Source organism: Chionomys nivalis, chromosome 5 (assembly GCF_950005125.1).
Source record: "Chionomys nivalis chromosome 5, mChiNiv1.1, whole genome shotgun sequence".
Lineage (NCBI taxonomy): Eukaryota > Metazoa > Chordata > Mammalia > Rodentia > Cricetidae > Chionomys > Chionomys nivalis.
In genome coordinates, this window is record NC_080090.1 from 8,291,667 (window position 1) to 8,319,055 (window position 27,389).

At 44.4% G+C, this 27,389-nt stretch overlaps 1 protein-coding gene across 2 annotated transcripts in view; it reads right to left on the bottom strand.

Annotated features, from left to right (window-relative positions):
* Positions 1–317: 317 nt before the first annotated feature.
* Positions 318–27,389, bottom strand: part of Kctd3 (potassium channel tetramerization domain containing 3) — a 42,511-nt gene continuing 15,439 nt past the window's right edge. The window contains exons 9-18 of one of the 2 annotated variants that reach the window (XM_057770396.1): positions 23,844–24,034; positions 19,748–19,863; positions 15,517–15,604; positions 15,320–15,436; positions 13,664–13,834; positions 9,517–9,672; positions 6,802–6,898; positions 3,881–4,065; positions 3,319–3,457; positions 319–1,925 (exon numbers count right to left, since the gene is read on the bottom strand). In XM_057770396.1, the coding sequence (XP_057626379.1) occupies positions 1,370–1,925; positions 3,319–3,457; positions 3,881–4,065; positions 6,802–6,898; positions 9,517–9,672; positions 13,664–13,834; positions 15,320–15,436; positions 15,517–15,604; positions 19,748–19,863; positions 23,844–24,034 (1,816 nt within the window). In that variant the 3' untranslated portion in view covers positions 319–1,369. Of the gene's footprint in view, positions 1,926–3,318; positions 3,458–3,880; positions 4,066–6,801; positions 6,899–9,516; positions 9,673–13,663; positions 13,835–15,319; positions 15,437–15,516; positions 15,605–19,747; positions 19,864–23,843; positions 24,035–27,389 lie in introns of both variants that reach the window. The other variant, XM_057770397.1, reaches the window with a different exon arrangement.

Genomic DNA, 27,389 nt, shown 5'->3' on the forward strand with positions numbered 1-27,389 from the left:
AGGCTAGGCCTGCAGAATCTGCAATCCATGCTTTCTTCAGTCAAGGTACTCTTCCATGTTTGAGACGGAGGTTCATGATGGAGCCCAGGCCAGCCTCCAATTGTCAGGATGGGATTAAGGTTCACATCATCTTTCTATGAAATTTTAATCCCAACCAATTTGCACTCTGTTCTTTAGTGGTCTTCTTACATGGTAAATACAATGTTGCTTCTCTACAAACACATGTTGTAGAGCTTAAAACTTAAACAGGATAGTATTCCTTAAAGAACTGAAGACACACTGCCTTAACCTTTCTCATTTGATTTAATCGACAAATAAATACAAGGGTTTTTTTTTTTTTTTGTGAAATCACTGACAATATAGTTAATTTTAAAGAATTTTTTTTTCCAACGTCATTATACTTCTGGGAATGGGAATTATACATCATTACTAGTGAATGCTCATGGGTTTACAGTTACATTTTCTCCATTTGCAGAAATATGTAAACCATCCCAATGGAATGAAGAAAATGTACAAAAATTTTTCTTTTGCCCTCAGAGTTCAAAATAAGTCAAAACAACAGTTTTACAGATGGAAGCATTTAACTCCAAATCTAGAACTCCAATCCCGTAAGACACTGCACAAACATAATGGGTCCTGAAGTAGGGAGGACCAGCAAATGGAGGGCCGCCCTTCTGGACACCAAGCTCCCTGTCGTTATTCTTTCATCTACTCAGAAACGGACAGTTGTCCCCACTGGACAGACTTCAGGTATCAAACACTGGTGACGCATGCTGCATCATCTCCCAACAACAAGGATCAGGAATGACCACAATGAAACAAAACAACCCTAAAGACGTAGTGCACAGTGGAACCTGGGCTCCAGAAATAGTGTTTGAGTCACATGAGACTTCTTCACAACATAGCACCTCATCAGGTATCTAGTAAACACTTCGCAATCACAAGGGTTGGGAGCCACACTCCAAGGAGATTCTGTGATTAACATTAGGGTACCACTGCAAGATAAGTCTTGAGCAACTGATTAGGAACATGGTCCGCTGCCTCACATGTTCTAAGGGCACTACCATGGTTACCACGGTGCTGGGACAAAAGAGCAGCATAGAGGGGACACGGAATGATTCCGCTTACAAACCGCTGTTACGTGTGCCCACCTGCGGGAGTAGGCTACTTCCGAGCTGCCAAGGATCGCACCACTGTGCCTCCTTAGGAGGGTAGGCTCTGCTCCTGCCTCAGGAGAGCCGGCTCAGAAGACACTTACCTGGTCAAATTGTATCCTATAGTGTTTTGATGTAAAAGCCAATGTAGTGAGAAACCTAGGGAATTTTATTCTCCGTGTAAATTTCCCGAAACTACCATGCACTGGGTGAGTTCACAAGCTGTACTCTTGGCCCGAGGAATCACTCTTTTTGTGCCGAGGTGACGGAGCGGTCTTTGTTGGAGATGGGGATGCTGTACCAGGAGAGTCGGTCCCTCCATCGGAGGTACTTGGTGAGGAAGCCAGATGGGGAACCTTCTTTCTTCCAAGGAATCCTCCTGTTTCAAATCCTTTCTTTCGTAATTCCACTTTATGCTCGGTTTCATCCTCCGCTGATCTTTTCTTGGACTCTGACAACCCTTCAGTGGTTTTCTGCACTTCCAACCCCCCCTCTAACTCCTTCCCACATCTTAGCTCTGTCCCAGGGGACCTTCTCTCAGCACCGCACTCCCCCACTGCCCCTCTCACTTCAGCCTGCACGGGACCCACGTGACCATTTTCTGGAACAGCTCTCTCTAAGTTTCTGTTGAGATTAAGTGTCTGGAAGTCTCTGTAGCTGTGGAAACTCTCAGTTCTCCTCGCTCTGGCTAACAAAGGGCTCTCTCGGTAAGGCCGCGTGGCGCCATAAGTGGCTGCTTCATGGATGGTTTCATGGTGCTGGAGCTGAAGGCTGAAAGACAGATTTTAAAATGACAAGTTATGATTTTACTTCCAGGTCTCAGGAGCATATCTCAAGCAGTTAAAAAGCCAACTAAAACATCATAAAAACATATAATGCATATTACTATCCACACCTCTCTATAAGAATGCATTTGTCAAGCACACCATATTACATACAATTACCAATGTAACTAATACCACACATGCATTCACAATCAAGCCAAAATTCTGAATAGCACGGGAAAAAGGAAAATAGATGCTAAAACCAATAAGGAATCAATGTAATTCAATTATTTGGCCCTTGGATTCTTAGAATTTGAAAGTTTTTGTCAATATGGTTGAAAAAGGCAAAGCACTTTACTATACTAAGTACACAATGCCTTAATATGAAATTAGACAAGATAACGTAACTACTTTTGATTAGCATTGAACCTGAGCAATAAGAACGAAAACTCCACAAAGTATCCAATTGATAAGTGATCTTCCTAACACAGGGTAAGTGTGATGGCTATTCTTGGTTGTCAACTTGACTGTATCTGGGATGAACCACAATCCAGAAATGGAGGGCACACACTTGTGATCCCCACCTTGAGGTGGGAAGGCATACCTTTAATCCGGGCCACACCCTCTGCTGGAAGCCTACATAGGGACAATGGAAGAAGGAAGGGTTTGCTCTCTGCCTGCCCTCTCCTGTCAGTACGTCCATTCTCTCACTGGCACTGGAGTCCACTTCTTCGGGACTCCAGCACATACACAAGACCAGCTGAGATGCCCAGCCTCGTGGGACGGAACAGCTCTAGATTCTTGGACTTTCCATTCAGGTAGCCACTGCTGCAATAGATGGACTGCAGCCTGGCAGTCATTCCAGTAAATTCCGTATATTTATATATAGAGAGATTCGTGTTCTATGTTCGGTGACTCTAGAGAACCCTAACACAGTGAGTTCCTGATCACAGAATGACGATCATTCCCTACAGTGGTTGGAATGATAAATGTCCCCACAGTCTCAGGCATTTAGACCCTTGTTCCCCAATTGGTGATGCTGCTTGTGAAGGCTCAGCTGTGGTCTTGTTGGGGAAGTGTATCACTGGAGGGCTCAGTGGTAAAGAGCGTGTTTGGCATGTATGAAGTCCAGAGGGCAATCACAGCACACACCACATTCATGAAAGAGCACAATATGTTTTCCTCGCACATTATACATGGATGAAACTGTCAAAGAAAAAAAAACTCAATAAAAGTTTAAAATGTTTTCCTATGAAAAGAATGTGCTATGCATACAAATAAAAATTGATTAATATTTGAACAATTCAATATCACTGAATCTGACTTCAAGCTTACAGCAACAGACGCTTTCCCGGAGAAACCAAGTTCATTTAGGATGTACTCCCTACTCTCTGACCCACCTGGAGTTGGACTCTCGAAGGCGGCTGTGCTGAAGGACAGACGTGGCAGGACTGATGTTGGGGGTAGCACAGCGGGACGCACTCAGGTCACACTGGTCCAACAGCTTCAGCAGCTCCTCCTCAGTGGGGCCGCCCGCATCTGAGGAGAGAAGGAAGCATTCATTAAAATTTGAGGTCAAAGGTCAGATTGTGACAAAATTGTACTATGATGTGGGATTCCCCTCTGTATGCTGTGAAAATGTTTTATTACCAATGGTTAATAAAAAAGTTGCTTTGGCCTATGGCAGGGCAGAATATAGCCAGGCTAGAAGAGATATATATAGAGAGAATAGGCAGAGTCAGGGAGATGCCATGTAGCTGCCAAAGGAGAAAGATGCCAGAACCTTTCCGGTAAGCCACAGCCTTGTAGCAATATACAGATTAATAGAAATGGGCTAATTGAAGATATAAGAGTTAGGTAGGAATAAGCCTGAGCCGTAGGCCAAGCAGTGTTGTAATTAATATAGTTTCTGTGTGATTATTTGGGTGTGGTCTCTGCCTCCACCACTGCATGGCTGCTTACCCTTGTCCTCGCTCTTGTTGACCATGTCCATAGCCGTGGTCAGGTCCCACATTTGGATGCTGCCGTTCGTGTGGCCTGTGAACAAGTAGCGCCTTGGCCGTGAGCCCATCCTGCTGGAGCCCTCGCACTCTCTCACAGTGAACGAGGATATTGTAGTGCAGTCAACAGCCTGGATCTCACAGATCCTGCAAAGACAGAACACTGTAGACTGAAGGGTGCAATGACTTACATTGTACAACTCAAGCATTTCAGTAAGTTCTGATTTTCAAAGTCACACAAGTGAACATGTACCTAAAATAGTTTTAAAATGCTCAAAGAGAATTGACAGAAAAATCAAGTCTTGTTTTTCTGAATAAGAAAAACTTCTCATATATTAGTGTGTTCTCAACTGAAAGAGAGAGACATAATTTGGTCACAAAAGCCATCTTGGGAATGAGGAAGTCTTCAGAAGGAAAAGGTGAGAAAACAGAGAGAAAGGGAAGAGGGAGGGGAGCAATGAGAGTAAAGGAATATACTGATGCTGAGAGAGAAAAACCACCAAGCTTGTGCACAACCTTTTACAATGTAAACTCACAAAAGTTCCAGAACTGCGTATGAACGAAGCAGCTCAGCAAAAAAGGAACAACTGGGGATAGGCAATTGAGAGGACAGCACCTGAGGGGGGAGTGTGAAACACCCATGCCACTGGGGTGTAGATGAAGCTCAGTGGGCACAGCCAGCGGAGCAGCCAGTCCTGTTAGCCACACAGGCCACACATGCTGGAGTAAACCATCTAGTGTAAACATTAACTAATTCCCCACCTGTAAGGTCTGCTATGATCACACTAGCAGACTAAGTGATTTCTTATTTATTTCAATTGGTAGAAATTTCAAAAAGGTTATTTTATTCACATATGCACATCTGGTGCCCCAGCAGGGCAGAAAAGGCACTCCCTATCTGTAGGACGGTTCTAAGAACACACTCCATCTGTGGGATGTTCTAAGGACACACTCCATCTGTGGGATGTTCTAAGGACACACTCCATCTGTGGGACAGTTCTAAGGACACACTCCATCTGTGAGATGGTTCTAAGAACATATTCCCTATCTGTGAGACAGTTCTAAGGACACACTCCATCTGTGAGATGGTTCTAAGAACACACTCCATCTGTAGGATGGTTCTAAGGACACACTCCATCTGTAGGACAGTTCTAAGGACACACTCCATCTGTGGGACAGTTCTAAGGACACACTCCATCTGTGAGACGGTTCTAAGAACATATTCCCTATCTGTGAGACAGTTCTAAGGACACACTCCATCTGTGGGACGGTTCTAAGGACACACTCCATCTGTGGGACGGTTCTAAGGACACACTCCATCTGTAGGATGTTCTAAGGACACACTCCATCTGTAGGATGTTCTAAGGACACACTCCATCTGTGAGATGGTTCTAAGGACACACTCCATCTGTGGGACAGTTCTAAGGACACACTCCATCTGTGGGACGGTTCTAAGGACACACTCCATCTGTGAGACGGTTCTAAGAACACATTCCCTATCTGTGAGACGGTTCTAAGGACACACTCCATCTGTGAGACAGTTCTAAGGACACACTCCATCTGTGGGACGGTTCTAAGGACACACTCCATCTGTGAGACGGTTCTAAGGACACACTCCATCTGTGGGACGGTTCTAAGGACACACTCCATCTGTGGGACGGTTCTAAGGACACACTCCATCTGTGGGACGGTTCTAAGGACACACTCCATCTGTGGGACGGTTCTAAGGACACACTCCATCTGTGGGACGGTTCTAAGGACACACTCCATCTGTAGGATGTTCTAAGGACACACTCCATCTGTAGGATGGTTCTAAGGACACACTCCATCTGTGAGATGGTTCTAAGGACACACTCCATCTGTGGGATGGTTTAGGTGCATTAGTCGTTTTCTGGACTTCTGTCAAAAATTACTAATGACTACATGCAATCTAGATGAAAATAAAACCTACCCAATCTCAGAGTATATTCAGGAACATGCCATGTAAACAGAGACAGGCCAAAGAGAGGCAAGCAGGGAACTCTAGAAACATCAACAGCACCAGCAACCTCGAAAAGAAACTGTCTGCTTAATGACTACCACTAGGAATTAGGCTTGCTCACTTGTCCAGCCTGTGTGTGTGTGGGGGGGATCAGCAAAGCTAGGGATGATGGTTTTCAAAGGGAATCAAAACAAGTGAAAGCTCACTTCTACAATGTCCACTGAGTCAGCAACTGTAAAGGCTTCTGCTTTTATTACTTTACCTTAAGGTACACTCTCTAGACAGCAGAACCTTCGTCAGGCAACCAATGAGACCACTTAGGTTGAATTTAAGTAGCTAATCAAGGGTAGTTTTAGAATTTAGTACATCTGTCTGCCATGAAATCCACCATTAAAATCAGACAAATCATCTCTGAAGACAAAGAAAGCCCCAATGTGCAGCACTCAGGACCAGAGTGGCAGCCTGCTGCACAAGCACAGGACACAGTGAGACAGGCCACTGCACAGGAGTGAGGACAATGTGATCTGGGATATGGATGCCAACTGGGAACTATGGCAGTCAGGCAGGTCACGTGACCATCAGCCAAGGATGACCCTGGCAGGAATTCTGTAGTGTCCCATCTGAGAGACAAAGTAATGTATATAATATTTGTGCATGATGAAAAATATTTCAATTCAAAGGTTTCTTTGTTTGGTTTTGTCCTTTCTGTGGGGCTCTCAATCTGTTCCATCAGGGTCAGCGACGATTCTGAGTGGGTGTTACCTTGCTAGTAGATAACTAGCACAGAACTTCGTCTCAATACGTTTCTAGTGCATTCTTCCACCCCTAGCAAACTGCACCTGCATTCTGGGAGACAAAAGCATCTTCTGAATATACATGTCCTTCTGTGAAGCCTTCGTTACCTTTTTCCAGTTGACGACAGCCTGACAAACAGCTTGTTAGTGATAGGAACAACTTTCTGGATAAACACTTGCTGATCATCTCTTTCTCCAAATGGCCCTGTGTCATAAAACAGAAAGCTTGGACAAGAGCAAGAATGGTTTCACTTATAAAAGCACATTAATACTAACACTCCTCTCCCCAAACAACTGTCATGCCTGTTGTGGCACAAGCCCTAAATCAATGTCATACACACAAACACACACACAGCAAAAGTATGTTAATCTGCATTAAATTTTACAATAGAAATACACAATATTTATTTTTTCAAGATTTATTTCTTCCTGTGTGTGTGAGTGTGGGTATACCTCCGTAAGTGTTTGTCTGAGTGTGTCAGTGTGAGTATGTCTGAGTCTGTCAGTGTGTATGAGTCCACAGAGGCCAGAAGGCGGCACTGGATCCCCAGGAGCTACCCCATGTGCATGCTGGGAACTGAACTCATGTCTTCTGGAAGAACAGGAGTCCTCTCAACTGTTAACCATCTCTTCAGTCCCACAATACTTCACAACTGCATTTTATGCATTAAAGATGTATAAACTGAGGGCAATCGTTTCTTAAGGATCTGCAGCATCAGCACCAGAAGGTCCCTGTGACAATATGCTTAGATTCTGACAAGTTAGAAAAAGGCTTGGGAGTATGGACTGGATCCTTAGCTCCAGAAGGGGCAAGTAGAGATATAAACTTCATGTATTCCTATTACTTTTTGAAAGCCTACATGTAAAAGTTTAAGTCTTCTGAAGATTAACTTCAATACATAGGACGTAATGGGGCTGGTGAGATGCCTCATCAGTTAAGGCCTGCTGATGACCTCCGTTTGGTTCCCAGCACACACACAGCAGGAGAGAACTGACTGCAATAACTTACTCTGACCTCCACTTGTGTGCTCTGGTAAGAGGAGCACAGGAACACGGGTGCACATTCGGGTGCGCACACAAAATGTAATAAAATGTTTTTCAAAAGAATTAAAGTAATCAGAAGCCTCCATTACCACAATGGAGGTAATGTTTCTATTTTCTTAAGACACAAAGTACAAAGCAGTAATTTTGTATCAAGTTCCAGAGAAACACACCAACAGTAGCCACCAAGCAAGTGCTTGCGCAGAATCACAGGAGCACACTGTCCAGAGCTCCCGGATGACCACTTCTTCAGTTTGGAGGGTTTTGACTTTTGTAATTTTCACATCCATAATGAGACACCTTAAGGACAGGACATCAGTCTAAACAAAGAGCTAACAGAATGAAGGGAACCGTGCTTCACGGTGCAGAATTTCACACCCCACACAGGACGGAAGGAGAGGAAAGATGACTGGGGTGTGGACTTCTGGACTATGGATACTTGGCCTATTTGGGGCAGCACGCAAAAGTTTTCAATATGAAAATGAAAAGCTTCAGCTAGAGAGATGGCTGAGAAGTTAGAAGCACTTGCTGTTTTGTAGAGGACCCGGGTTCAGCGCCCGGTGCCCATAGAATAGCTCACAACTGTATGTAACCCCAGTTCCAGGGGATCAGCTGTCCTCTTCCAACCTTGTATATATACACATGTAGGTAAAACACCCATACAAATAAAATAAAAATACATTCTTTAAAAAAGTGACTCAATTACTTCCCTTCTATTATACTGGGCAAGGCAGGGACGACCAGTCAAACTATAAAAGAGAATCCTGCCCTGAGACACCAGGGGGTTTAGTATCTCTTCTTTATTGCACTCATTAACAGTTTTCATAAAAGTACGTGGCACACAACAAACTTCCACATAACAAGCTCTGTGTTGTTTGCTGATGTGCTGGGGAAGCACACTGACTTACATCCCCAGCCTTCAGCTCACGTGCATGGGCACACCCACTCACCCCATGAGCTTTCTCAGTGCTCCCTAAGGAAAGCACCATCTCTGTCCCTATTTTACAGACGGTACCACTTTCGCTGGGACCAGAGTACAGTGATGTGCACACGCTGGCCAAACAACTCAAATTTAATAACAACAATGACTTTTCCCAGCTTCCATTTTATTCTCAATAATAGTAAAAAAAAAGAAAAAAAATGAAAAGTTTCAATTATGCACAGTCATCAATCACAGCTTTAGTAGAAACAACACTTGGTTAGCATTTGAATATAACATTTAAAGGAAGAAATGCTAGTAAAATTGTTTATCTTAATTTTTTTTTTTTTTTTTTTTGGTTTTCTGAGACAGGGTTTCTCTGTAGATCCGCCTGCCTCTGCCTCCTGAGTGCTGGGATTAAAGGCGTGCGCCACCACCGCCCAGATTAACTTTTTAAATAAAAAATGTTTCAATAATGTAATTTTGGGAATTCACAGAACTAATAAGAAAACTACAGGGCTTGGGAAGACGGATGCATTGGCAAAGCCCACAGACCGAGCTCAAGTCCTGGAGTGCATGGGAAAAAGTCAGGCCAAGTGCTTGCTGTGTGCGTGCCACCCCCATGCTGGAGAGGCAGAGACTGGCAGATCTTTGGAGGTCAATGGCCAGCAAGTTTAGACTACTTGGTGAGTGCCAGGCCAGTAGAGATCCTCTGTCAGCACCATTCTGAGGTAGTCCTATAGCCTACACTTACACACACACACACACACACACAAATATACTTTGTTTGAATGACTTTCAAAATTAAAACATAATTCCCATGATATGCCCTGTCCTGGGTTTCCATTTGTGAAGATGCCCACCTATGTCATTGCCAGAGGAATAGCTGCCATGGCTTTCTGTCTCCTCCAAGGACAGGATCTTGAAAGACGCTAAAGGAGTGGAACCTGGCTGAGTGGAGATCATCCCTCTGAACCGTGTCACTGTCCATGTACGGACATGGTTGTTGTCAGCACACACTAGGAAAGAACACAGGGTCACACACCACCCTGAAACAATCCAACCTCTTGACATTCAACAGATCACAGTACATTTTAAAAGGCAGATCACATATTTATCCTAAAACTGTGCTCAGTTATTCCTAGTTAACCAAAGTGAGACGGGGTCTGGGAAGATGACTTGGCAGATAGACATTTGCCACCAAGCCTGATGGTACCGAGTTCCATCTCTGGGACCCACACGGTCAAAGGTGAGAACTGACTCCTGCAAGGTGCCCTCAGACCTGCACACATGGGCTGTGGCATGTGCAAAAACATAAACATGTATGCACACAAGACCAATCAATAAATCTAACAATAATAAAGATAATGTTTTGAAGTGAGAGAACCAAATAGAACTCTCTTGGTGCAAACATGAGACATGTAAGTAAGCCCGTGAGTTCCTTTAAAACAGCAGGGGCCACATGTGGAAGGAGGCACGGCATCAGGCCAGACTGGAACACATAGTAAGTGCAGGCCAGGAAGACCACATTTGAAACAAACAATAAAACCAAGGCAAAAGCTGGTAAGATATAAATGGAGAAAGGTTTTTAAATTTGAGAGAGAAATGTTTTATGCCACTCAGACCCTAATCAGCCTAAGCCAGGAGAGCCTGAAAACTGGTGACGAGACTTTCCAAACACCTCCCAGGAACCAGTTGTTAATGACTCATTCCTAGTCACTATAAAGTCTGTACTAGAGCTGGGCACTAGTTCTATCAAAAACGTATGCATCAATAAACACACTTCAATTAGGTTTTTAAAATATTTTAGTTAAACCTTTTAATTATTATTAATATGATTATTTACATTTGTTTGGGTGGGGGTCGTTATGAGACAAGACCTTTCTCTGTAGCCCTGGATCTTCTGGAACTCACCATGTAGACCAGGCTGGCCTAGAAATTACAGAGAGATCTGACTACCTCTGCCCCCCAAGTTCTGGGATTAAAAGTGTGCTATATTTTTAATGTGAATGTCTTCTCTATCACGTGTGTCCACACTCAGAGACCTGGTGCTGGAATGCAGGCAGTTATTAGCTATCTGACATGAACGCTAGGACCAAACGTGGGTCCCCGAGAACGAGCACCGCTAAGATAAACCCAAAACACGAAACCACCAGGGAGAAAGGGCACTTTTTTGCTTGGTCTAACAAGGGAAAAAAACTAACTTGCCATTTGTAATGATTTTGCAATGATTTTTAGAAAACATCTATAAATGTTAGAAATGTAAAATTTCTATACAAAAATCACGGTTTGTACTCTACAGCAAACTTTAGAAATTAGCTTTGGCGACAATAACAATGACTCCTCTGCACTTGGGAGAAGTAATGAAATCCTCAGTTTTCCGAGCCCGTGGTGAAGTCCAATAGGCACAGTGAAGGGTTCAACCAATCCTATGGGAAATGCCCCTGACTTTACAAATTTAGTAGAAGACAAATAACTGGAGCAGTTCTGGATGAGTCAAGCTTCCTCCACCATCCTGTGAAGCTTCACTTTCAAATACACTACAGAAGAACACAGCTGCATTTACGCCAGTAGCCACCAGGGGGCAGAAAGGCAGAGAACACAGAACACTCCAGACAAACTTGATTCAGCACTACATGTAATAAATACTCTGTGTTGAAATATAAATTGTTTTAGGCACTGCTTTGGCATCTCACCCTACACTAACAAAGCCACCAACGGCAGTCATGAGGATCTCAAAGCATGGCATGTCTAAGAGCTTTAAGTGCCATAAGACCACACAGCATTTCCACATCTTTGTGTAAACAGCTACCCTTGAGTGCGGAGAGGAGAAGGAAACACAACTACTGCAGCTTAGGAGACAGATGATAGGCAAACAAGTGACAACCACAGGGTGAGCCCATGAAGAACACACGGGAGACTCAGCAGACAAGGCAGGTTTAAACAGACTGGGAGACCTTACTGAGGAAGTGCGTGAGAGCCTCAAGGACAGAGGGAAGGGGGTGAGAGTGTGAAAGACAGTATGACCAAAAAAGTATGTGAAAGCCAAACATGTCAATCACAATAACAAGAGCAAAAAAGGCTAAGACATGCTTACAAAATAGAAAAGCCAATAGTTTAGAGCCTCGTAATCCAAAGAAAGTTGTCTGGCACGAGGACAAAGTTCAGAAGGTAAAGAAAAATAGACTACAAGCTACACAGGACATCTGGAGTTGGCTAGGAAGAGTCAGTGGGACTCAGATCTAGTCTGTATTTCCATAGGGCATGGGATGAGCTGCCCAGTACCTGCAGGAGAAAGACTTGAGTCACTTGGGTGAAGAATGGGGAAGATCATCAAAAACCATTTCCTGGTGGACTAGGTACATTCAGGTTAAAATCAAGGGGGAACCCTAAATTTTGAGAGTGAGTAAGTGGATGGTGATGTTGTATATGATGTGACTTCCTAGTTCTCTGTCAGTCATAAAAGCGTCTGATTTGCCCAGGTTTGGAATGCCTGTTGAACATAATACACAGAAGCAAGACAGAAAGGTTTTCAACTTTCTAGGTGTTGACAGAGGAAAAGTCAGAGCATGACCGGCATGTATGGTACCGACAGTCAGTCAGTCACCAGGGAACACACAGACTAAGAAAGCACTCTCAAATGAACACGGAACCAGCAAGAGAAGTGAGAAAGGGTTGGGTGGAGCGGGTGGGTGAGCGCTACTTCAGAAAAGCACACAGGCGCTAAAGGCATCTGTGGTCCAGTGAGGCGCTTGACAGAGGTCAAGCTATTCACTCACTCATGGACAGGTGTTGTACTACGAGCGTAGGAGCTGTGTCCAGCCACCCGGCTAGCTTTACCCGAAATAATTACATGGAAACTGTATGTTTTTAATTGCTGCCTGGCTCATTAGTTTTAGCCTCTTATTGGCTAATTTTTACATATTGATCTAACCCATTTTTAATATTCTGTGTAACACCACGAGCTGGCAGCTTACCAAAAAAGATCTTAACCTGTGTCTGTCTGGAGTAAAAAAATCATGGCGACTATCTGACTTGACTTCTTTCTCCCAGCATTCTGTTCTGTCTACTCCGCCTACCTAATTTTCTGTCCTATCAAAGGCCAAACAGTTTCTTTATTAGTTAACCAATAAAAACAACAGATAGATATAAGACCCACCTCCATCAGATAGGCACCCAGCTCTGCCCAGCACTCACTGAGAACAGTGTAAGACACAAAAATCTTTTAGTACTGTTCAAATAAGCACAGTCAATATATGAAAATGATGCTTACGAAAGCACTGGGCAAAATTCCTCCACGGAGGGCAGCGCACCTCAAAAACAAGTGCTACAGACAAGTTACAACTGAAATTTCACCAAGTCTAGACATCATCTAGGAATTCCTAGTGGAATTTGGCTTTGTTAAAAAAGGGGGAGGCAGAGGCAGGTGGATCTCTGTGAGTTCGAGGCCAGCCTGGTCTACAAGAGCTAGGTCTAGGACAGGCTCGATAGCTACAGGCAAACACTGCCTTGAAAAACCAAAGAAAAAAAAATTAAGAAAAGGGGCCCTCATTATGCTATAAAATTAGCATATAATATTACTTCATTATCTAAATATTTAAAGCTGTGAGATTATAGGACACTATAAACCCCAAAATGTTACTTTTTTCAAATAATTTTATATACTGTTACAAATTTTTAACATTTTGCAAGGTAATCAACTATCAAAATATACATCTAAGTCTACAGCTTTAGTTTTAAAATGATGATAACAAAACAAAATTAAAGTTAAAGCTTAGAAAATTTTGAAACAGAAATCTCAGCAGTGATCTGATATACTTGAAATGAAATTTGCCATGAGGAAATATCAGAGACTAGTAGAGATGTTATTTCGTAAGTTTCACATAGAGTACACGCAGGCCAAGTCAAAGCCACACCCTCCAGTAACAGCACAAGCTTGAACCACTCCTCTCCCCCTGCCTACGCAAAGGAGAACAGGTAGCAGGAGGCCTGCCAGGAGTCCTACTGTACCTGACACCAGGTGCTTCTCAGACAGCATGATCTTTGTAACAGGGCTGCGGTGGACTGTGAAGGTCTGGAAGAGCTGTGGCCCTGAGCCGACTGTCTCCGGGTGCTGCACAATCACTCGCACGGCTCCAGAGCTAGTACCATAGGCGATCTCAATCCAGTTTCCGCTGACACCTAGGAGCCACAGGTCAAAGGCAGTATGTTATACAATGACCAAAAGAAAGGGTGCTGCGAAGCCTCCCTGTGGTGACTGCCGTGGAGTAGGAGTCGGAGCATATGCTAGAACGCTCAGCCATTGTAGTCTGCATCCCTTCCGGTCTTTCCTGACCCACACTCTACAATAAAACTGTGCTGTCTTAGGCTTTGCTTTGGCAATCACACGCTAATTGCACATATTCATGTGTCTACCTCCCTCTGCTCCTTATTGACAGAAACTCAACCACCCTTCAGAATGCCTGAGATAGGGTTCTAACTCAGTACTGATTTGGGAAACAAATGCCCTGCTATGCCAGGCCCACCACGGAAACCCACAGCAGCACTTCCTGGGCTTACAGCTCGGAGTGACTTTGGCTCTTCTTTTGTAGTACAAGGCCATCCCTGAGCAACCAAGTGTCACCTACACAAACGCTTGCAGACAGCACCAGGTGAGACGGGCACACCACCTGCAATGCTCAACCACACTGCCGACCATGAAGCCTCCTCCAACCCGGCTGGCCCAGCTGCAGCTCTGCATGCCTCTTCTTCCTATTTTAAAAGGCTTATTTTTATGTGTATAGCTGCTTTGCCTGCTGCATATCTGTGCACCAGCTACATGCCTGGTCCTCCTGGATCCACAAGAGGGTGCTGGATCTCCTGGAACCAGAATTATTGACTCCTCTAGAAGAGCAGCGAGTGCTGAGGCTGAGTCACCATTCCTGCCCTGGTAGCTTTTCTTTTCTTTTAAAAAGGTGTGCACACTGCAGCACACATCTGCATCCTAACCAGCTTCTCAGGTAGAGCGCCATGAGCTTTACTTCCCGTTCACTGTCACAGGGAGAGCACAGAACGGGGCACTCCAGCCACCAGAGATGTCATTATCATGCTTCCTAAGCCTTGCCAACACGAGGAAGGACTCTGATTTCTAAAACTTTCCAAGTTTTACCCCTTACTGTAAAGTAGATTGGGGTGGGAATCCATACTTCATTATACTCATTCTAGAGCAGAGCCCAGCAAACTTTCTCTAAACGGACATGGAGTAATTAAATATTTCAAACTTGGTTTTCCACAATGTGTCACAACCTCTCAGCTCTATCATGAAAGCAGCCAAGGACAGTGCACAGAACTGAAAACAGAAAGGAGGGAGGGAGGGAGGGAGGGAGGGAGGGAGGGAGGGAGGGAGGGAGGGAGGGAGGACTAGCACAAGTAACAGCCCATGGTTTTGTGGTCCCCAGTCGAAAACAACGCGATTTAAATTAGACTACCCCTCCAGCCATTTCAGTGTGCACTACAGTCTTCAGTGCTGATGACTGCCTCATCTAATGATTCAGTAAAAGTACACTGTGCACAAGCACCACACTCAAGAACATGGTCTGTCCCCAGGCACGTTAACATGCTAGCATTTCTCAGCATTCCTTCATCACAAGGCATCTCAAAACTCCTCCAAGCTGGCCATGTACTGACTCGTTTTGGGGGTGAGGTAAACACTCAGCGCAGTGATGGCATCATTGGAGGGGTCGTGATAGAGTTCAGTGACAAGGAGGTCATTATCCTTCATCCGTAATGGGAACTTCTGCATGTCTGAAGACAAAACACATGTAGTCAGAACACAGAGGGTGAGGTCCCTGTGACTTCATGTACAAAGCATGCTCAATGCTCACCTATGTAATATATTGATCCATTATTGCATCCAAGGAGAAGGAAGGAGCCCGCAGTGTCGTAACTGGTTATTGGAACAACATCCTGCACCTGACACGGTGAGATTGTTACACGTTAGGAAGTACCTTTTCTGTTTCTGTTCCAACTTCTTCAAAACACTCTGGTGTTTTGGGTACTTAGGAAGGCTTAAATAACGAACTGTCTTTAAGCTCCAGTGAATTGAAAAGTACCCATTCAGCTTTGAAGAAACATGTTTGAGCTGCAGCCCATCATCTCCAAAGTCAGATACTACAACACAACCCTGAAACTGGAAGCCGAGGCAAACCTCACCCTCTGCTCCCAACTCACTCATAAAAATAAAGCCACACAGTGCATAATCAGAGCGAATGACCAGCACACATGCCTTTCAGGCAGAGTGCAGCTGCCAGACAGCCTGTTACAATCTCTTCAAGTGCACAGTGGCCTGCTTTTTCTGTCCTTACTGAAGATTCTTCTATGACTTCTTCTCCAGGTACTAGAATTAAATAGCACCTCTTCAAAGCAATCAGTCTGTTTGCAAAGAAGTAACTGTAAATCCAAAGGACTAAAGTTATCACAAAAAATAAACCCAAGGAAAGGAAACAAAGTGGCGGCAGCAAGAGACAGGATTAAATGTCTACCCCCAGGCCAGAGTCTGTGTACAAACAGTAATGGCATCATGTTATGAAGCTGTGAATTCAGAAGGCCAAGGCACATGCCCCAGCAATGACCTCCTCAGTAAGGAGCAAGCTCTTCTCATGCCTGCTTTCCAGCAAGGTAAGATCTACATGCTACGCTTCACACCTGTACTGCATGTGCTACAGCCGGTCTAACTACGTGTGTTGTGTGATCGCAGGGGAGAACCTCAACAGAGGTCAGGAGAGGAACCAGAGAGCAGACAAACTCTAGAAATCCACACTAAGAAAAGCATCTTCCAGAATAAAAGGAGCAAGGCAGAGCCTATGTCGGCTCTAGCTATGGAGCAGGCACCGGGAAGTAACAATTCCTCTAAGCTGTTCACACCCAGGACCTCTGCTCTGTGCACAACTTTTCAGTTCCAGTCACGGGCTGCATTAGTTAGTCTCTGCAGACAACCCAGGGCCAGGCTTCTCAGAGAACATGACTGCATCTCATGCAGCCAGTCACTGCCCATGCTTCCAGCTGGAAGTGAAGCAGTCTGAGAGTAAGGCGGCTTTGCCTGCAGGCACCCATGCTCTGGTCCAGCTGCATCTCCAGCTCCAGCACCACACTCCACACCTACACCAGGTCTCTACAGCCCCAGACTCTGTGCCCTTTGGAGCTGCTTTTTGCTAAGACTGGTAGCAGCCTGGAGCTTCCAAGGTTCATCTCAGGAAAATGCTGTCAGTTGGTCTGCAGGAAGATGGCCACAGGAGTTTACTCTGGGCTCTCGGTCAGGGTCTCCTTGCCAAGCTCAGCCTCCACTACTGAGTCATCACTGCAGCCATTTTGGCCGTGAGCCTTCACCCCTCCCAATGAATACGTAAAACATTCTCCCATCTCTTAAGAGGCAAACTATATACACCCCACTGTTACTTTCCAGGATAGACATTCACAAGATTCTCCATGTTCTGATATGAGAATAGAATGGGTAATCAATCTTTGTTTAAAATCTATCTTTTTAGTGTAAGTGTAAATTTAAACACAAAGAACTTGGGGAATGATGCCTACAGTGTTATTTTCTGCTATGGAACTTAGGCTGAGCCAATGCTTAATTTCTAACCCTTTGTGACATCACGGTGTGTTTGTGTGTATGTGTGTGTGTGTAAGCTATATGAGAAGGGAGAGGTTAAATTAAAAGGGAGTGAGAATAAAGCCTGATTTGATATCTCGACTAGACTAGTTTCTATAACATTTCATCAGCATTGTATTAAGGCAGAGCTGAGATGCTGATAGAAAACTATGAATTTTACAATGTTTTTTAAGGCTAAATGCAGATGTGAAGTTGAGTGAGTCATCTAATATTTCAAATCCATCCTGACTGTACATTTACAGTAAAAAACTCAAGGGTCATCCTGTTCACTTCTTTTGCTATTTGTGGCCAGACTGTTGCTAACCTAGGAACCTCGTCCACTGGTGCCGCAGCAGTCCTGGGAGTCAGCCCCCAGTCAGAGCTGTCTACTGAGATCTGCAGACGGGAGACTGAGGCCACACGGCAGGCCACCTCCAAGACACACTAAGGGAACCAGTTGGATTAGAAAGCTCATTTGCTGTGCAGATGCACAACTTTCCCAGAGTCTTTCTGAAATGTGAACAAATCCTCATGTCAGATGTAGTTTTCAGTCATGCCTGCACCAGGCATGAAGAACCAAGTGATACACAGACAAAACACCCAAGGTCAAGGCTGGCATGATGTCACCAACTCAAGCCTGAATCTCAGAGCTGTGAAAACACATAAGCTCAGTTCTAACAGCAGTGAAAAACCAAGAAGTCATTTAAGGAGCTACTCCTTCCAGGGTCACAGGACAGTGCTTCCGTGTGTGGACAATGTAGCTGCATCGTTAACACAGCTGACGGAGAGCGAAAGTCCCAGAACTCAGCCTTCTTCACAGGGCAGCAGCAGCAGCGTACTGACAACTCTCCATCTGCAAGCTCCACCTAGGCCAGGGCCTCTCCACGTTCCTCAGCCTACTCCACTCACACTGACAACCCCTGCAATGCCTTTGCTCCAGTTATTACAACCCCTTCTACGCAAACCTGATTTCTGCATCTTCACTGAAATTCAAACAATTTTCCCACAGTGTTACCAGTTCCCTCAGTCCTAAGATCTCAGGACATTCCTCCAGAACCTCATGTCAGTCATGTCCTATCCCTCCCCACCCTTCCCCTCTGCTGAGTTTCTTGTCATCTGGCTCAGTTCACTTGCATCCAACTTTCTGTTTCTGATGCCTACACAGATACCGCTAGAGTCCGCATCCATCAGTATATATGCTCGGTTCATTCCAAGACCCACAACATGCCAAAACCTCGATGTACAAATGTAACAAGACCTAGTATCTGCAGGTCACCCCCACTCACTCCATCATCTCTAGACTCTGTGCATCTCCTCATGTGAATGCTATTCCATCGGCTGGGATCTGTGTTGTTTAGGAACAACAACAAGAAGATGTCAGTTCTGTTCTGGAATGCTCTCAGTACAGCTGGCTGAATCTATGGATGTGAAACCCAGGGATGTGGAAAGCTGGCTGCACAGTTTCAAGTCAGCTCAAGAGGAAATGAAACAGGTTGCAGTATGAGAATGGCTCCAACCCCTCACCGCCACCACTTTCTTCCCAATTCCTTCTAAGTTATCAATCTGCTTATGTCCCCTGTAGTCCTGACACCCTGCAGCTCTCCCTGCCACCCCAGAACTTCTTTGTTATCTTGGTGTCACCAACCTTGCCATCATTATACTTTCTCAGCCCTTGCTACACTGCGTCCATAACAAAACACCCTCCACGTAGTGCAAGCAAACACCCTACTTTCTTTCCCTCGTTCCCGTCCCAGTTCTGGGTGCTAATAGACTGAGCCCATGAAAACTGCACAATTCACAACTCCTTTGATCCTTGATACGCACGCCCACATATTCTCTTTCCCCACCATCTGTCCCAGAGAGCAGGGGTCTGGTCAGCCTCTCTAGCTGTGCTCTGCATCCCACATGCTCCTCACTTCTGGGGAAAAGCCACACCTCCATCCTCCCATCTCCAGGGTTTTCTATGCAACTCTCTCCACCTAGGACATGCGAAAGCTTCATCTACCCTAGAGAAAACAAAAGTCTAGTATCTTCTGTGTAGTTAGCTTAAAAAGAGACCAAAAGATCAAACAAACAAACCAAACCTGAAAATCTTTCTTGACCTTCACACTATTACATCCGGAGCCCTTCATTTCCCCCCTCTTTTCAGTCTCGTCCCATTCTCCAGGCCCTGGAGGTGTTCAACAATGACATACTGCATCTAGACACCTGTCTATGTCCAGTCCCAGCTGTGCTCTCCCTCGATACATGAAGTTTGCCTTGATTCCCGTGCACACAGCAGGGCCCTTAAAACTCTCAAGGAGATGGGGAGCATTATATAAATAAAACAAACCCCTTTAAAACAGTAAAATTTCTATGGAGAAGCAAATCTCCCACGGGATGCATTCATGGTGGGAATTCTATAAATAGGGGCAGTCAGCATGAAACTGTGTTCACTTCTATAATGAGCATTAATTGAGACTAACCTGCCAATGCTGAGTGACAGCATTCCATACTCCCACTTTGCCTGTGTGACTTGTGGCCACCAACTGGTTCCCAATAAAGAAGAGCGCATCCACAGGAACACCAAGATTGAATACACCTTAAATAGCAAAAGCAAACAGAGACATTAATCAGGTATCATTTTTATAGTCAGTTATAACCTAGATTAAAAGCATCTCCAGGGTTACTGATTTAAGCCTACAGACTGTGTCCCATGCTCAGTAGAGACCAGAAATAAGGCAGAACCTCTAAGTTCTTAAACTCTTGCAATTGCCCAGCAATCTCCCATAGCTGTGTTGTCTCACGCTGGGTTCTAGTTCAACATCACAGCAACCTGCCAGGCAGGAATAGAAGGACTCTGGGATTAAGTAAGACCTGGTAAAAATCTGCTGGAAATTCAAAGGCAGCCTGCTCATGGATTAGGTACTAGGGACACATTAGATACTGTGACTAACTAAAGACACAGCTCATGGGCAGATCCTGGGGATCCTGACCCTGCTAAGGGGAGGATCTTGAGGACACTGACTAAAGACAGACTGGACAACTCAACTATCCTGAAGGGCTTTAAAAATGCAGAAAGAAGCAAACAGAAGGCCAAGAAGTCACGATGGGCTCAAAACAAGCATTTCAGCCTTTAATTACAAGTTTATTTTAACCCACTATTTTCCAGTATTTGCATTTCAATCAAACTAACTGAAAAGGAACTGTATAAAGCAGAGCATTTCTAGAAGAAACAAACAAGGAGATTGATGTTAACAGAAGAACAGTTTAGCAGAGGACAGTACATTCAACTCTAATATAACAGAAGGCTGTGCAGGGGCAGCAACGGGGAGCGGGATAACAGACAGGCAGATGGCTGAGGAGACGGTCTTTCAAAGGTCTAGTCGACAGTGTCATCGAGCTGGAGAGTCTTTGGAAACAAGATGAGGAGTAACCTCCGCTCACAATAGACTTGAAAGGAGAGGTTCATAACTAACTCTGCTTATTTACTGCCTGCTCAGGTCTCTCGCTGCAATAAACACCATGACCACAAGCAACTTGGGAAGGAAAGGGTTTATTTCATCTTGCAACTTACAGTAAACATTCAGAAAGTCAGGGCAGAAGCTGGAGGTAGGAGCTGATACAGAGGTCATGGAGGAATACTGCTTACTGGCTTGTTCCTCATGGCTTGCTCAGCCTGTTTTGTTAAATAATGCAGAGCCCCTGCCTAGAGGTGGCACCACCTGTAGTGACCTGGACCCTTTGCATCAATCATCAATCAAGAAAATGTACCACAGGCTTGCCCACAGGCCAGTCTGGTGGTGGCATTTTCCCAACTCAGGTCCTCTCTTCCCTAATAACTCTAGTTTGTGTCAAGCTGACATAAAACTAGCCAGAATGGCAGTGGGTATTTAATGTTAAAAATGTGTTTTCTAACAAACTGAAGGGCAAAGGTTATACTATCAACCATGATAAGATAAATTATTCCACACTTTAAACCACTAACAGCGAAACTGGATAAAATACAAGGTGACATTTTTAAGCAATGGACATCAGACAGCAGAGAACTCAAGATATAAACAACTCTGTCTTCCTGCTTCCAGGAATTCCCATCACCATTCAGAGATGAATACTGTGTGGTGGGACACACACGCACACATGCACACCTGCGCATGCACAGATGCACAGACACAAAAATTGCAGAGGGGTTTCCGCTAAGGTCCCATCACCATTCAGAGATGAACACTGGGGCAGGGGGAGGGAGGGAGAGAACTCTGTCTTCCTACTTCCAAGATTCCCACCACCAAACAGAGGTGAACATTTTGTGTGTGAGGGCACAAGGCCAGGGCACAGACGTCGCACGAGGGTTTCACTAAAGACACCCCAGGAATGAATGAAGAAGGGTGCTATGAGCGTGTGGAATGGTGGGAAATCCCAAGAATCCAAGTAGATAAGGTACCATCTCAGAGTGGCATGCCTTACTTGAAGACTTCAAATACTCACGGAGAGGAAACAGGAAGAGAAAGAGGGAGACGGTGGAGAAAGAGATTTGGTATCTGGCATACTGCTCCCCCCAAATAAACAAAACAAACCTAATTCAAGGAAAGCATCAGATGGTATTTGTTGCCAGCTATAAACCTTCAAGGTTTCATGTTGTGGAATTTGTGTCCCATGTGAAGATGTGTTACTGTGAACAGTGCAATAAAAAGCTCAACAGCCAATGGCTAGGCAAAAGTATAGCTGGGATTTCCAGGGAGACGAAGAGGAAGAGAAATCTAGGGTAGATGCCAGCAGATTCCGAGAGGAAACAGGAGGTTCAAGATGGAAGAGACACAACACCACATGATAGAACGCAGAATTATATAAATGGGTTAAGTTATAACAGCTAGTTAGGAACAAGCCTGAGCTATAGGCTAAGATTTCATAATTAATAAGTCTCCGTGTGGGGTGATGGCTGGCGAAAAACTACTACTACAGTTTCAAGTGAAAATTAGTTTTCCGAAGCTCTCGGCTGACACAAGGACGACCACTTCCTGACCCAGGTAGTCAGGCGTGCGGCCTTGGAATCAGCTTGCAGTGAATGGACTCAGCATCTGGAGAAGCTGCCTACTCAGTAAGCCAACACGGCCAGTTGACCAGCACCACCATCACAAACCCTGCCTGGAGTAAAGACTGGTCACAGAACGAAACAGGCTGGTGGACTTCAACTCAGCAGAGAGAGAAAAGTTTCACAGCTCTGGTACAGGAGTCAAGAGAAAGAGCCAGAGTTATCTGATAAGATTCACAAGAAAGAAAAAGGGCTTTCCAACTGTTCATCTGTTTCGGGACACCCTGTCTTCACACACATCAATGAAAGCCATGACTCACAGCAAACTAAATACAGACACAGACTTAAGAGCTACAAAAGACGTCACACAGGGATGGAGAGGGTCAAATTAGTAACAGCGCTTGCTGCATAAGCACGAGAGCCTAAGTTTACCTCCCCAGCACATACCTGAAGAGAGAAAAATGTCCTACCTGCCTATAACCTAGCATTAGTGGTAGTGTATGAGTAGACAGCGGGATCACTGGGTTTGTTGGTCAGCCTGGGCAAAACCCAGAAAGCTCCAAGTAGGGAGAGACTCTGCCTCAAGGGAGTAAAGTGGAGAGAGAGAGAGCAGGACACCCCACGTCTTCCCATGACTCTCACAGACAGGTACACAAGCAGGTAAACTGACAAGTACATAGGCATGCAGGCATAAACCACACACACATGCACACGTACATAGGCATGCAGGCATAAACCACACACACATGCACACATACACACAAAACAAAAGTTTAAAAAGACACCATGGAAATCTACAAACTGCAACCAATATCACTTGTCTCAAAAGTTATCTTTTTGTTAACATGTATAAGAAACATCTCCATCTACAGAAGGAAGTAAAGTACAGGATACGGCAATGGTGCTTGAGATATTTTGTGGCTGTGTTATGAGAATGAATGACAGCAGATACTCGAAGACAGCACTGCTTGGAGGAGTGCATAGGATAAGGCAAAGAGCAAGGCCCAAAAAGGGTGGGTAGACGGCATAAAGGAACTCTGGAACCTTGGGTATGACAATACACAAGCATCTAGAACTGCCCAGACAGGAACAAGGGGAGAACCGCCATACACAGGCTGCCCACGCATGCTTAGCATTGCCGAGGCATATATGATGGTGATAAATTTGAATCACCATGCGATGAGTTAAGTACTGCTCGTTTTTCTTATATCCGTAAGTGTTTCGAACTGTAGTTTAATTTCTAGGAAGGTGAATGCCAATAGATAACAACCTGTACAACACCTGACTGACTACTTACCCACCATCAGAGTGTGAGTGGGGGAAAACCGAGGAGCGACTTTCTGTGCCGCATCCAGGCTCTATCAGAGCAAACTGAACCCCAGGGCTCCCTCCTGAAGCATCAATGTCTTCCTCTAACACATCATCCTCTCTCTGAGCAGGCCGATGGCTACTGGGCCCTGGTGGGAAGTGTCACAAGTCCAGCTGGCTGTCATACTTACAGCCAATCAAACTTACATGGACAACAGCCAAGCACAATGTAAAATTGTTCCTACCGATCTCAGTTCCACTTCCTCCATCCTGAACGCTCCACAGGATGATGCTGCTCTCTGAGGCGACGGCCACCATTTTGTCTTTGTCTCCATGAGGACCTCCAACCACCTTCGCATTTAAAGCCACTCGTTCAATGGTCCAGTCCAGATATGGGCTTGTAAACACTTGCTGCCACCCGGAAGACTCTTTGATTCTGTTAATAAACATGAAAAGAAAACTTAGTGGTAGATGAGAAAAAGAATAGACATCAACATAGCAAAAAAAGACCACACCTAACTATATTTACTGAATGCAATTGATGTATCATCTTCTCTTGTTGAATATTATTTTTACTGGGCAAAGATGTGTTACATTTATTTATGCTGCATTTGTTTAATAATGTAAAGATGTGTTGCATCCGTTTCACCTTGCCTGGCTAAGGTACCTGATTGGTCTAATGAAATGCTGAATGGCCAACAGCTAGGCAGGAAAAGAATAGGTGGGGCTACCAGGCAGAAAAGAATTAATAGGAAGAGAAATTTAGGCTCAAGAGAAGAAGAGAACAAGAGACACACCCAGGGTAAGAAGTCAAGCAGCCATCAGTGAGCCGGACAGAGAAATAGCAAGAAGGTAAGAAAAGGTAAAAAGCCCCAAGGCAAAGGTCGATAATGAGAAACAGGTTAATTTAAGAAAGCTGGCCAGAAATGAGCTTAAGTGAGGCTGAGCATTCACAAATAATAATAAATCTCTGGGTCACGATTTGGGAAATGGTTGGTGGCCCAAAGAGAAAGCCTGGTACAATCTACAGTATTATTCTTGATCTTACATTTACATGCATAGAGAAGAGTCTAAGAATAAGAATATAAAAATGTAGATTCCAGAAATAAGAATGTAGAAATAAAGAAATACCAAGTTGTAAGCCAGGAGAAAGAGAGCAAACTGTCAGCAGTCTGATCCTCAGCAGCTAAGGATTAACTGTTAACAGTGGGTTACTCTGCTTTACAGCCCACAACCCTATTTGTGAGGCTGAAGCGGCCCTCTGCAAACTGAGGACCAGCTTTTAGATAACCCCCTGGCCACTCATGACCAGAAATTGATGTGAGCTGACTTTTAAATAATGGGATGTACGTGACTTTTGACTCTTTGGTTTTCTATTGTCCCACACCCTTCCCTGCTATGCGAAACTGTCAGTGTCAGGGGAGGTGCAGAGCCTTGGAAAACAGGGAACTTGGGGCAAAACAGTGGACTAAATACAAACACTAATTTAACTGAAAAACTCTGTTAATGGAAATTGCAAAGAAGGGCAATTTGTATCTGAGTTTTACCCCGAGATTGTAAAAATCCTCTTGTTATTGCCTAATGCTTGCTATAAAAGGAGGCGGTCAAGAATCAGCCTTTGCCACAGCCTTACAATCCATATCTCTGGCTGTGGCATCAGCTAGTTGACAAGCTTTTTGTGCCCCATGGAGATTTATTTTTTTATTTTTTCCTGTAATAAAGTTCGATTCTGGTTTATTAGACTATGGTGGTCTGTCCTCATCTTAGAATGACTCCCGTGGACCCAACACATAGAACATGTGGCCACAAAAAGGACTAGAATACATATTTCTCCAAAGAATTTAAGTTTTATAAAATGTTCTAAAAATTAAAAAAATGAAGATAGTTGTATTTCTCACACCCCCAAAGCCACTACACTGTTGTTCTGTATGGACAATGATGGCCACAGACAGAATTTTAGATGGAATCTGTATTCCTTCCTGTTAGCCATCATGTTAATGATGTCACTAGTGTGACGTGGCAAGACCTGAAGTCTCTGTACCCCAGATGACATCACATCACAACCTTAAATTCTTTGAGCAAATGCACAGTGGGGCTAAGAAGTCTTCTCTGAGATGGTTTATACCAGTCTAGACATGGCACTTCACAAGGCCACTGATTCCCCGACAAGAACATCTTTCAGCTTCCCCAGCAACTACAGGTGCTTCTTTGGTTATCCTCTTTCTCTCTCTCCCCCTCCCCTTCTCTCTGAGATAAGGTCTTTCTAATGTACCTGAGGCTGGCCTGAAGTAGAACTTATGATGTCTCCAACTCAATCCTCCTGCCTCAGACTCTCAAGAGCTGGTATTGTAGACTGGTACCACCATGCCTGAGGGCTCCTACTTTTAATACATTTCTCTGTCCTATGGGAATTTAGGTCTCCCAGACAGGTATTCTATGTGACTGCCCCCAAGGTTACAGCCTGATTACATCACCAAGATGGAGTCAGCAAAAGTACACCCTGGTCCCGCCCAACAGGTCCGTGGACAGTGTGCTCTTTCACACTGACAGGCAGTGAAAGCTAACCTGGTGGTCATGGGAGAGCATGTGCTGCTTCACTGGCACATGCGCAGGCATGGGCTACCTCGTTCATTGAAATAAGTATGCTCAAATAATACAACTACAGCTCCCAAATTACGCCTTAACTGAGAATTAATGTTTTCTTCCCTTAAGCTTCAAAGCAATAAATTGATATGTTTTTCCCCAAATTTAAGGTCTGTAATTACCCTTTTTGGCCACCAGATGGGAATGATGTATTAAGATAAAATAAAAATACTCATCCAATAAACTAAAACTGCCAACTATTGAGGAATGAAAGGTGGACTTTTAGGCCTTCTCAGACTGGCACAAAGCAGGGATTGTCCACACCTCAAGACTAATGCCACATGCTGTGTGGTGATGTGGACACAGGGCGGCTCCCCACAGATCCCAGCAGGCATGTGGTGAACAGAGAGGAGGGTGTGATCTTGTAAGCAAAGATGTAGGGACACACAACACTCTTTTCCAGAGTGCACACTTTTTACTTGTGTGTCTGCAACAATTAGGATCCATAGGATGAATACTTATAATCTGGAGAGCATGACCACACTGTAACAGACTTTAACTCAATGAGGCAGGTGAACTTGTGTTTTCAAATTGAAATGCATGCAAAGAAATCTATCAGCTATCTAATTTTCCACGGAGGTGACCTGAAACTGAAAATATGTTCAGCGCGACAATGAGAACTGACAACCCAGCTCTTTACAGATGACTCTGGAGTTAGGAAGGCAGGGCAGAGAGTATCGTATTTTCATAGTCAAACCTCACCTCAACATTTAGTTAAGTATGATTACTAAACACGTTATTCCTCAAATTAAACGAGTGTGTTTAAGTACTAAGCATATAAGAGTTCAAGATACCCAGATATACAGACATATGTACACATACATGTACACACACACATGGGGGGGTTCACATTCAGCAGGAAGCTGACTTACATAATAAATGATGTCAACATAATTACTCACTTGGAAGAAAGCGCACACTCTTAACTTTTATACCACCTACAACAAAAGAAATTCTGCCAAGATTAAGAATCTAAAACAGAGTCCAGATGCAAGAGGGCAGCAATTTACTCAAAGACTGTCAAACTCAGGAAGGAAATGGGACATGGAACTAAAGCCCAACCACACTGTGGCCACCACATCATTCTCCATTCTGAGGCTTTGAACTTACACAAAACTGTCAAGAAAGTCACCTTGTAGAAAAGACCG